The sequence below is a fragment of the Pecten maximus genome, chromosome 4 (genome assembly GCF_902652985.1).
Source record: "Pecten maximus chromosome 4, xPecMax1.1, whole genome shotgun sequence".
NCBI classification, from domain to species: domain Eukaryota; kingdom Metazoa; phylum Mollusca; class Bivalvia; order Pectinida; family Pectinidae; genus Pecten; species Pecten maximus.
In genome coordinates this window covers 45,947,293-45,959,752 of record NC_047018.1, presented here as the reverse complement: position 1 = coordinate 45,959,752, position 12,460 = coordinate 45,947,293, and the positions used below count along the sequence as shown (strand labels likewise).

Here is a 12,460-nt window from a genome sequence, read left to right as displayed (position 1 = left end):
CTGGTATATTTGTAGAATTAAGGAAGACCCATCACCTCAGAATGCTTTATATCATCTATGTCTATGCTCACCACAAAATAAAACCAAGGCCGTTTCCATTTTTGAACTAGTTATTCAATAATGAAATACAACGGACCTGGTGATTTTATATGGATTTCTGACGAGTCTTGACAAAGACTTCCAAAGCCTGTATTAAAATTTGCAGGACTGTCAAGATAAATGTCTGAAATATTGCATTTCACAAGAATTCCACAGAAGTGGCTCCTGAACAGAAAGTCGGGTGTTCTTTGAAGTTCGGACTTGAAAAACAATCCAAGCAAGCACTTGTGGTAAGGAACATCTGCATGAAGTTAGAGTTTGATCAGCCCAAGGGAAACACAGAAACCTCCGAGGACGCCACGGACATAGCCATACCTATTCGTCGCCTGCACAAAAATGGACAACCAGGTTTGTCAACATATTGACAATGGCGATTTTCTTTGAATTTTACCTAGGCGGACTAATCTAATGGGTGTCCAAAACCTACAGACAGAGCCCAATTTAAAATCATCTGTACATCACATGGATAACAACTCGGTCAAATAATCAATCGCACAATAAAATATTAACAATATCTTTTATTATTGTACAGCATGTAAAATGATTTTCAAATAAAATGTGGAGTAGGCATGACCAGATGTGGAATCATCACAGTTTAAACGTCACAACATTCTCGACAAGTAAAACCAGCCAGTCCATTACGACCGACTAGAATAACTGATCGAACTTGAAGCAAAAGTGAAGACAGTTTGCTTGTGAATACAGATAAAACATTTAAAAACCTGCTTGGACAGTATATGCAAACCTTGCAAGTAAGTGATATAGATCTACTATGCAACACAATGTTGTATCTGAAAAAAGGGATACAAGATTCCTTTTTGAAAATGTATATGTGGATCAAAACTACCTTCAACAGGAACAATACAAGTAAAATCCCTGTTAAAACACAGGAAACTGAAGGTTTACTATAGGGAAAAATGTAGCACTAGAACACTGATGCATATTCTATTCATCTTAAAGAGATGCAAATGTTTGGCACAACGAAGCAAAATCTAAATGTGTGAAGATTTGTTTATACCTTTAAAACTTTACTCAATCAAACAGAATGCAGATTGGGAGAAATCTTTACTTGAATCTGAAGAACCTGCTACCTCATCACAGGATCTATTGCTGTTCCCCTTAGTAACAACACTACCTGTGCCCAATGTTGGGTCTGATGACCTAAAAACAAATTATGAAAGAGACAATACCAAACCAACACTGCACATTAACTTGAAACTTTTTAAAATCTACTAGTTGGTCCACTAATTGGGATTATTCCTACATTACAGCTGGAATGGTTTTGCCCCACATCTAGGTGTAGTAGAAAACTTGATGCCACAATGATAACACACGGTCATCCTTGATCACTTCAATCACATACACAAGACTAAGTACCATTAATGCCCTTGAAAATATTCTGAATTGCACGTTATCACATCACAGAACTTTAATAACCATTTTTTATGAACAGTTTTGGCAGAGCTGCTTCATTGACAACTCCGATACGCAACGTCTGATGTCTAACAACCAAGTTTTCCATATTCAAGCAGCAAGGCTTGTTCATCACACTGGCTTCCTAAAATCTGGAGATAGCCTGGTTTGTGTCCGAGGTGCACATAGGATTTTCCTTTCTACATTTCACAAACCTTTCAGCAATATAATGAACATGGCAACTGATAAAAAGTCATGGATAGGGCTGTACCACTAGACTGAACACATTTGAAAGCTTCAATTCTTCGTTTCATCAAAATTTAACATTTTCGATACATTATCCATTCATACTGGAATACTAAATTAATATCGACACAGTTAATATTGAAAGCTGATAATGCTGAATAGTGTTTCATGATCAATTTTGCTTTAAATGATGAAATATCTGTAATACTCATGAAAAATAAGACTTTGGCAGACTTGCAAAAAGACAGCTCTGCGATTTTCTCCATGGAATTGATAAATTAACAAATGAGTTCAGAGCAGATGAAACCGGACAATGAAGTTAAATGTTTTAAAAGACAAAATGACCCGAATACACAAGTCGTGATTAAACCAGCTTTAACAACTGTGTAGGAAGATGGGAGTGTGTGTAATACATTCTGCAACACAAATACAAACACCACAACCTCTCCCAGCACTAAGATTTGTACAAAAAGGACTGCCCATGTCCAATCTACAGGCTGAGGCACGCTTGGCACGTTAAATCCCCACCCAGTAGATCCACCGATTGCAAGCCAGTCAAAAATTAATTCTAATTTGAAGGACTGAATTGGGAGAACTCCAGACTGCAAAATGAAGTTTCACTATCCATCGGTGGCCGGATAAGAAAAGTTATGTAAACACTAGTCTAAAGAAACAAAATGTACATTTCGTAACGACTGACAAAAACTTAATAGGTACCTAATCTCTAGTTGTTTTTTTTAACACTTGGAAACAAATTTTAACATAGAAAAAAAACAACAATGAAAAATATAACACTGGGACTCCTTTCTCCCACATGAATGTTTAGCTGGTTATGATGTTTATTAAGACCCCCTGTATCTTCTTTGGTAAGGTCATTCTCTTTGGACCAATACCACCATCCAAACGGCAAGTTTTCTCACGCAACATGGTGACACATGGCCGGACCTCAACACGGCTGGAGACTGGGCTAGTGTTAGCCGTAAAGTCTAAGGATCAGTCTCAATCCCAATCTTCCTCATCGTCATCACCGCCTATTTTGGCCGCCTGACCACCAAAACCACTGCCATATCCCGAGTAGGAACTCTGGCCATTTCCAGCGTGTTCTCTTGTCTGAAACAGCAATTAAAAAATGTGAGCTTAATGGTCAATGACAATGTCCTGAAACAGTAATAGAGGTAACAATTATACATTACAATGGTTATATAATTTACCATTTTCAATGGAGACATACCTTTAAATGTTTTAATTTATACCCAATGAAATTTTACCTGCATCACCCTTCTGTTTCCTCAGCAGTTGAACTGACCTTATTTAAGTAATAATTGGCTCAGTGATGTTTCACATTAACTTTCACTTAAAGAGTAGCATTTTGAAGCAAACAAAATTTCAGCAAATTTTCTATATTGAGCCAAACTACTTTTAATTGGACCGGAAATGTCAGCTGACCTAAATATTATTATATCCGATATTGATAATTCCGGCAGCAAAACATACCCTTTCCTGGTCCTTCCTGATGTCCCTGCCTCCAAATCGACCACCTCCAGAATAGGAGCCAGAAGACATACTGCTTTGTCCGCTAGATTCTAACCACTCTGGTACATTTTGTTGAGCCTGTAAAATGACAAATTTTGTGAAATATAAATGGGTCATTTACTAAAAGCAAGATTTTAAGACCCCCTGTATCTTCTTTGGTAAGCCTTAAATTATGCAAACTAGCCTTATAATGGCATCGGTTTTCGAGCACCATATTTACACAGGAGCATGACCATCAAGCGCATCCTGACAAATCTGAAGAAGCATAAGATTTTCTACCTTCTTGATGTATTTTGCCAAATCCAAGAGTTTGGTTTTGTCCAACATCCTATCAGCAGCTATGGTCAAATCCATGACCCCTATATCATTTTTTTTTATAAATCATTTAGCTCTAAGCCAAAAGGAAATTGCATCGTTTATATCATAACGAAAATTTAATAACAATCATCACAATAGCTGTTTTACATGCAGTCATGCTTTTTAGAAGCAACTTACATCCACCAAGATTCTCAAGAGTGGTTTGGCGAGACTGCCGTCCGAGTCTTCAGAGTAGAAGCTGGTAGCCTTGCCCAGATTGCCACAACGCCCAGTTCTGCCTATCCTGTGTACATACTCGTCTATTGACTGAGGTAGGTCATAGTTTATAACATGTTTTACATTGGGAATGTCCAAGCCACGTGCTGCTACTGATGTAGCTATCAGGATGGGAGCCTTGCCTATTTTGAAATCCCGCAGTGCTTCTTCTCTTTCTCTTTGGAGACGATCCCTACAGAAAAATTTACAAATCAAATCAACAATAAAAATATATTTGACAAAATTCAAAATCCATCGATCAATTTCTCTAAGTATTGGCAATATGTTGAAACATGAATTTCATATTAAATTGATTTGATCAGTCAAAATTGAATGTACAGCCGACTCAAAGTTAGCACTAGGTAGAGAAGACCTTGTAATGATCAGGACACCGACAACCTAAACAAGAGGCCTATGGGCCTTAACGGTCACCTGATTTTTGAAATATTTCAGTAAATTTGACACTTTTTGGGATCAGTCAGGGCCAACATGTGCATACCATTAAGCAGTCATCCCATGCTGATAATGTTAACAAATTTAGAATGAATTTCAAAACAACTAAAAGAAACGATAGTCAAAAATGTGATTTCCCTATATAAACAATTTGACCCTTTTTGGCCCCGCCCACCAGCCCCTGGGGGTCAACCAGTGCCAATATGTACATATCATTAAACTGTCATCCTATGCTGATAATTTGAACCAAGTTAGAATGAATTCCAATACAAATGCAACAAATAATAGTCAAAACTATATTAAAGTTTACCCCCTCCCAAGGGGCAAACATGAGACCCCAGGGTCATGAAATTCACAATTTTGGTAAAACCCCTTAACCCTTTGCCACATGTAAGCGCCTCTGGACGCCTTTACCCCTTGCCACATGTAAGCGCTTCTCGACGCCTCTGCATTATCTCCATGTAAGCGCTTCTCGACGCCTCTACGTTATCTCAATGTAAGCGCCTCTCGACGCCATGCCGGTTCGGTAAACTTAGACATGGAAAATCCGGTGATTGAGAGCGACACCTATCTGGAAATCCCTGATACTATTTTAAGAAGATATCAATGCATCGACCAATCAGATTTGTACATGTCATTCATACGAAAGTTTTTGAATAAATTAACCTAGAAAGTGTGAGTCATGAGTGTAGAAAAGTGTGACAACAACGAGGCGTGATGGCGGCTGTGGCTACGATTTTGCGCGACATTTTTGACGACGATGATGATAATTTAGAGTTTGATGGCTTTGGACCTGAATACATTTAGTCAGATATTGATCTTAACGATGTTCTAAATGAACTGTCAACAGATAACGAGTCCGAAAATGAGGACGAACGGCGACTACAGTGCAACTTCCGAAAACCGAACCTTCTAAAAACCGAACACCTCTGAATACCGAACGAATTGACATTGTACGGAATTGGTCCTTCTTTATTATAGTATTAATAAACTTCCAAATACCGATCCCTCTGAATTCCGAACACCGGACCGATTTTGCGTCCGGTTCCTGTTAAAATATACCAAAAATTACTTCTGAAAACCGGCCTTACCTGAGCGATTATGACACGAGGTCAGGCCAGTCAACCGTGAAACAACAACTGTGACGGGTATTGTGTGAAGCCTTATTGTCTCGGGACCTACGTATGTGATTTGTACAGGTATCCAATATATATCCCAAGGGGGCATTATGACGGATGGCCCAGTGTATAATCAACACGATAATTATGAAACAATTTCACACTTCATTGAAGCGCGTCAGTATGTTTATCTTCTCAATGCAAGTAGAGCTAGAAGCCTGAGTTTCACATTTAATTTAAATGAGGCCCAAAGGGGGTTGTTTTCGTAAAAGAAGCCACTGATGTTTTTTTAGACAACAGCGATGTCGGAAATACGACCAGTATCAACTGATCAATTGTAATTGACATTGAAACAAAACATCTTCACACCCTTTAATATTAGTCGATATGTAAAATATTCCGTATTGGACTATCGGCCCCATCCACATGACGGAAGCTTCACCGGATGTAACAAAATGTAGGTCGATCGTAAAGTGTAGTTGTACATGTGAAAAAACTGTTTAAAACTATAGTTAAAGTCATTTGCCTTTCTTATATATTCTGCAATATATACATGTACATTTATTAACTTTCATAATATGCATATTATTCAGACAAACCAAATATTGTCTACGTGCCGGTTTGTAATCGGGTGCATTCTAATAAAAAATCGTCCGACCAATTATATCCGGAATTCGACCGGTCATTTTTCGATCAACTTCTCCAAACCGAACCCTCTGTAAACCGAACAAATAGTCATGTCCCATGCATGTTCGGTTTATAGAGGTTCCACTGTAGTTGTACCGCCGCCATTAGGTAATGTTGACCGAGATTTTTCGCCGATCACAGTAAATGATTTTGTTAGGGAAACGGGGCCAGTACTTCCAGAAACTTTTGATGTTGATACTGCAAGTCCCATTGATTATTTCTACTTTTTCTTCAATGAGAATCAGTTTTCCACCATAGCTCGACACACTAATAACTACGCTCGCTGGCATTTGAAAAACGAAGGTAGATTTGACCCAAAATGGTCGGATACACATTCCTTCGTCGCGACATCGGATATAAAATATTCTAGGCTTAAGCCTGAACTGTTGAAATATTCTTGTGAAAACTTTGAAAATTCAGTTTGTTTCATTTGGGAGTTAATGTTGAATCATTTCATGAATTACAAGAGGCCCAGAGGGCCTGTATCGCTCACCTGGTTTCATGAGACATGAAACAAGAATGATGTCCCATCAAAAAAAAATCATTTGTACAATTTTAAATCCCCACCCCATAATGATGCTACCAGGCAAATATGAGCGACAGCCATTGCTTGGTTTCAGAGAAGAAGTCATTTATATAAAATATAGCCCAATTGACCACATTTGGCCCTGCCCCTCAGGCCCCTGGGGGGTCAGCCCCATCATTTGTACAATTTTGAATCCCCACCCCATAATGATGCTACCAGGCAAATATGAGCGACAGCCATTGCTTGGTTTCAGAGAAGTCGTTTATATAAAATATAGCCCAATTGACCACATTTGGCCCTGCCCCTCAGGCCCCTGGGGGGTCAGCCCCATCATTTGTACAATTTTGAATCCCAACCCCATAATGATGCTACCAGGCAAATATGAGCGACAGCCATTACTCGGTTTCAGAGAAGAAGTCGTTTATATCAATATAGCCCAATTGACCACATTTGGCCCCGCCCCTCAGGCCCCTGGTGGGTCAGTCCCATCATTTGTACAATTTTGAATCCCCACCCCATAGTGATGCTACCAGGCAAATATGAGCGATAGCCATTGCTCGGTTTCAGAGAAGTCGTATATATCAATATAGCCGGATTGACCACATTCGGCCCCGCCCCTCAGGCCCCTGGGGGGTCAGCCCCATCATTTGTACAATTTTGAATCCCCACCCCATAATGATGCTACCAGGCAAATATGAATGACAGCCATTGCTCGGTTTCAGAGAAGAAGTCGTTTATATCAATATAGCCGGACTGACCACATTCGGCCCCGCCCCTCAAGCCCCTGGGGAGTCAGCCCAATCATTTGTACAATTTTGAATCCCCACCCCATAATGATGCTACCAGGCAAATATGAGCGACAGCCATTGCTCGGTTTCAGAGAAGAAGTCGTTTATATCAATATAGCCCAATTGACCACATTTGACCCCGCCCCTCAGGCCCCTGGGGGGTCAGCCCCATCATTTGTACAATTTTGAATCCCAACCCCATAATGATGCTACCAGGCAAATATGAAGGACAGCCATTGCTCGGTTTCAGAGAAGAAGTTGTTTATATCAATATAGCCCAATTGACCACATTTGGCCCCGCCCCTTGGGGCCCCTGGGGGGTCAGCCCCATCATTTGTACAATTTTGAATCCCCACCCCATAGTGATACTACCAAGCAAATATGAATGACAGTCATTGCTCGGTTTCAGAGAAGAAGTCGTTTATATCAATATAGCCCAATTGACCACATTTGGCCCTGCCCCTCAGGCCCCTGGGGGGTCAGCCCCATCATTTGTACAATTTTGAATCCCCACCCCATAGTGATGCTACCAGGCAAATATCAGCGATAGCCATTGCTTGGTTTCAGAGAAGAAGTCGTTTATATCAATAGCGCCAAATTGACCCCTTTTGGCCCTGCCCCAGAGGGTCAGCCCCATCATTTGTACAATTTTGAGTCCCCTACCCATAGGGATGCTTCTGACCAAATTTGTTCAAACTCCGATCAGCGGTTATGAAGAAGAAGTCAAATAAGTCAATTGTTGATGGACGGACGGACGGACGCCACGGTATGGCATAAGCTCACCTTGGTCCTTCGGACCAGGTGAGCTAATAAATTACATTGTCAAAATATTTTGAAATTTTTCTGTTCTGTTTGTATACAGCTGATTTCGTGGTTATGTGTTGTTGGTTTTATAAAGAAAATAGCACAGAATTAAAATTTAAGAAATTCTGAACATAATTGTAACTTACTAACAAGAGGCCCAGAGGGCCTGTATCGCTCACCTGGATTTCATGAGATATGAAACAAGAATGATGATTAAAGTATATTTGTCACTGGTATTGCTATGTCAATATATCATAGGCATTTTATATGGGTACGTGAGGATTTTATGTCAAAAAATGCATTAATCCATGAAATAAAATTAACTTTTGGCACAAACCCATAGGAATGCTACCACACAAATGTGAGTGATATCCATTGCTTAGTTTCGGAAAAGAAGTTGTTTAAACCAATTGACCTCTTTTGACCCTGCCCTCTGCAGGGGAGTGGGGGGTCAGTTCCTTCCTTTATAAAATTTTGAATCCCTACCCAAAAGGATGCTACCAGCCAAATATGAGCGATATCCCTTGCTTAGTTTCAGAGAAGAAGTTGTTTATATCAATTCAGCCAAATTGACCCCTCTTGGCCCCGCCCCTCAGGCCCCCGGGGGGTCAGCCTCACCATTTGTACAATTTTGAATCCCCACCCCATAGTGATGCTACCAGGTAAATATGAGCGATATCCATCGCTTAGTTTCAGAGCAGAAGTCGTTTATATCAATTCTGTAAAACTGACCCCTTTTGGCCCCGCCCCTCAGACCCCAGGGGGTCAGCCCCGTCATTTGTACAATTTCAAATTCCTACCCCAAGGTGATGCTACCAGTACAAGATGAGAGATATCCATTGTTTGGTTCCAGAGAAGAAGTCAATTATATGAATATAGCCCCATTGACAACATTTGGCCCCGCCCCTCAGGCCCCTGGGGGGTCAGTCCCATCATTTGTACAATTTTGAATCCCAACCCCATAGTGATGCTACCAGGCAAATATGAGTGACAGGCATTGCTCGGTTTCAGAGAAGAAGTCGTTTATATCAATATAGCCAGATTGACCGCATTTGGCCCCACCCCTCAGGCCCCTGAGGGGTCAGCCCCATCATTTGTACAATTTTGAATCCCCACCCTATAGTGATGCTTCCAGGCAAATATGAGTGATAACCATAGCTTGGTTTCAGAGAAGAAGTCGTTTATGTCAATAGCGCAAAAATGACCCCTTTTGGCCCCGCCCCAGAGGCCCCCAGGGGGTCAGCCCCATCATTTGTACAATTTTGAGTCCCCTACCCATAGGGATGCTTCTGACCAAATTTGGTCAAATTCTGATGTGTGGTTATGAAGAAGAAGTCAATTGTTGACGGACGGACGACGGACGACGGACGCAACGGTATGGCATAAGCTCACCTGGTCCAAAACCAGGTGAGCTAAAAATGTCTAAAACAACTATTTCACTTTCAAAATTAGGTTTAGAAAAATTAATCAAAACAAAACTTAATTTCTCAAAAACTGCCATTGAGATGGTGTATGTATATTTCAGTCAGCACAATAATGTTGCATTGCAACAATGTATCTTTGCACTATTGGCACAGAGTGCTGAAGTGTTATAACCTGCATGTGGCAAAGGGTTAAGACCCTTTCATCTATGAAGAGTGTTTGATTCCACCTTATCTGAGAGTAGAGAAGATTTTTGAAATTTCAGTCAATTTGACCCTTTTTGGCCCCGCCCCTCAGGCCCCTGGGGGATGGGGACCACATAATTCACAATTTTAGTTGACCTTTAGCCATAGAAGCTCCCTGCCAAATTTCATTGAATTTGGTTCAGTGGTTTTGGAGAGGAAGTTGAAAATCAAATTGTTACGGATGCACGACGGACGAAGACAGACAAAAGGCGATAAGAATAGGTCACTTGAGACTTTGTGTCGGGTGACCTAAAAACTTACAATCTCGACCAAAATAAATTTCTGTAATGTTCCGTGTAATGCCCACCTGTGTAACCTGGTGTAACGTCATACATCAAGCCAAAAATTAAGTGTCGACAACATTTACAATGTCAACAAAATCCATTCAGGCATAAATCTGTCTTGTTACCAAAGACCAGGTATTATTTCAGGTGGGGAAACTGAAAACTACGACCAATCAATTAAATGTTCTATTATAACTGATCATCAGAACACTACCAGCAGAAATCCTATTGTATAATTTATTTGTTTGTTACTGGCAATTAAAGTATTTACAATACTTTTCTAAGAACTTACCCATGTATGCTAGTTGTGGGGAAACCGGACTCTGACAGGTAGGATGCCAAGAAATCGGCATTCCTTTTCTGCTCCACAAATACTAGGGTTTTGTCTGCACCTGAAATATAACATGAAAATTCTGATTAGAACATTTTTTTTTAGACAGAGTGGACAACATTTCAGATGCATGTCAATTATTGTTTGAGAATTTCATTTATATTTAAGCCACAAATAAACTGGTAACAATAACTTTTGATATTTGAGAAACTGAATCTGTGTCAATTTCTGCCAGAATGCATCATCACCAGATTTTGAACAAGAGGCCCATGGGCCTTAACGGTCACCTGAGATTTGAAATATTTCAGTTAATTTAATTTACCCTTTTTGGCCCCGCCCATCAGCCCTCAGGGGTCAGTCAGGGCCAACATATGCATATTATCAAACTTTCATCCCATGCTGAAAATGTTAACCAAGTTAGAATGAATTCCAATAGAAATCAAACAAATCAGTCAAAAATGTAATTTCCCTATATAAACTATAGTAAAATGTAACCCCTCCCCAGGGGCAAACTTATGACCCCAGGGTCATTAAATTAATAAATTTTAGTAGAGCACCTAAGACCCTTCCAACTATGAAGAGTATTTGATTCTACCTTATTTCGGTCTTGAGAAGAAGATTTTTGAAATTTCAGCCAATTTGACCATTTTTAGCCCCGCCCATCAGCCCCTCTGGGTCAATCAGGGCCAACATGTGCATACCCTCAAACTGCCATCCCAAGCTGATAATGTTAACCAAATTAGAATGAATTCCAATAGAAATAAAACAAATAAAAGTCAAAAATGTAATTTCCCTATATAAACTATAGTAAAGTTTACCCCCTCCCCAGGGGCAAACTTGAGACCCCGGGGTCATGAAATTCACAATTTTGGTAAAGCACCTTCAGACCCTGCCATCTATGAAGTGTATTTGATTCCTTATTATCCGAGAGTAGAGAAGAAGATTTTTGAAATTTCAGTCAATTTGGCCCTTTTTAGCCCCGCCCATCAGCCCCTGGGGGTCAACCAGGGCCAACATGTGCATGCCATCAAACTGTCATCCCATGCTGACAATGTTTACCAAAGTATAATGAATTCCAAAAGAAATAAAACAAATAAAAGTCAAAAATGTGATTTCCCTATATAAACTATAGTAAAGTTTACCCCCTCCCCAGGGGCAAACGTTAGACCCCTGGGTCATGAAATTTACAATTTTGGTAAAGCACCTTAAGACCCTTCCATCTATGAAGAGTGTTTGATTCCACCATGACTGGGAGTAGAGAAGAAGATTTTTGAAGTTTTAGTCAATTTTACCCTTTTTAGCCCCGCCCCTCAGGCCCCTGGGGGTTGGGAACCATATAATTTACAATTTTGGTTGACCTTTAGCCATAGAAGCTTCATGCCAAATTTCATTGAGTTTGGTTTAGGGGTTTTGGAGAAGAAGTCGAAAATGTAAATTGTTTACGGACGCACGACGGACGACGGACGACGGACGACGCACGACGGACGACGGACGACGCACGACGACGGACAAAAGGGGATTAGAATAGGTCACTTGAGACTTTGTCTCAGGTGACCTAAAAATCATGCAATTTCTCCATGTCGATTTCTGCTAGGATGTATCCTTACCAGATTCTGATAGAATATCACACAGTTTCTGTCGTTTTTGCTGCCTGTCGACTTGGAAAAAGTTTTGAGACACATCAGAACATGCTCCTCCAACACGACCCACAGTTAAAAACAAATAGTCATTGAGGAATTCCCCAGCTAGTTTCTGGATTTCTTCTGGAAATGTGGCACTGAACATCAGTGTCTGTCTTTCTGTTTTATCTGGAGTACCAAGTTCATGTACAATTTTTTTGATATCTGGTCCGAATCCCATGTCCAACATCCTGTCTGCTTCATCCAAGATCAAGTACTTGAGTTTCGACAGACTTATCTGAGAAAGAAACAGTTCAAT

General features: G+C 40.3%; 1 protein-coding gene across 5 annotated transcripts in view; it reads right to left on the bottom strand.

Annotated features, from left to right (window-relative positions):
* Positions 1 to 602: 602 nt before the first annotated feature.
* LOC117326246 (ATP-dependent RNA helicase DED1-like) overlaps positions 603 to 12,460 on the bottom strand; it is a 34,533-nt gene continuing 22,675 nt past the window's right edge. For all 5 annotated transcript variants that reach the window (XM_033882916.1, XM_033882919.1, XM_033882917.1 and 2 more), the window contains 5 exons: positions 12,130 to 12,439; positions 10,484 to 10,583; positions 3,787 to 4,057; positions 3,253 to 3,369; positions 603 to 2,868 (listed from right to left, as the gene is read on the bottom strand). In XM_033882916.1, coding sequence (XP_033738807.1) covers positions 2,758 to 2,868; positions 3,253 to 3,369; positions 3,787 to 4,057; positions 10,484 to 10,583; positions 12,130 to 12,439 — 909 coding nt within the window. In that variant the 3' untranslated portion in view covers positions 603 to 2,757. The remainder of the gene's footprint in view (positions 2,869 to 3,252; positions 3,370 to 3,786; positions 4,058 to 10,483; positions 10,584 to 12,129; positions 12,440 to 12,460) is intronic.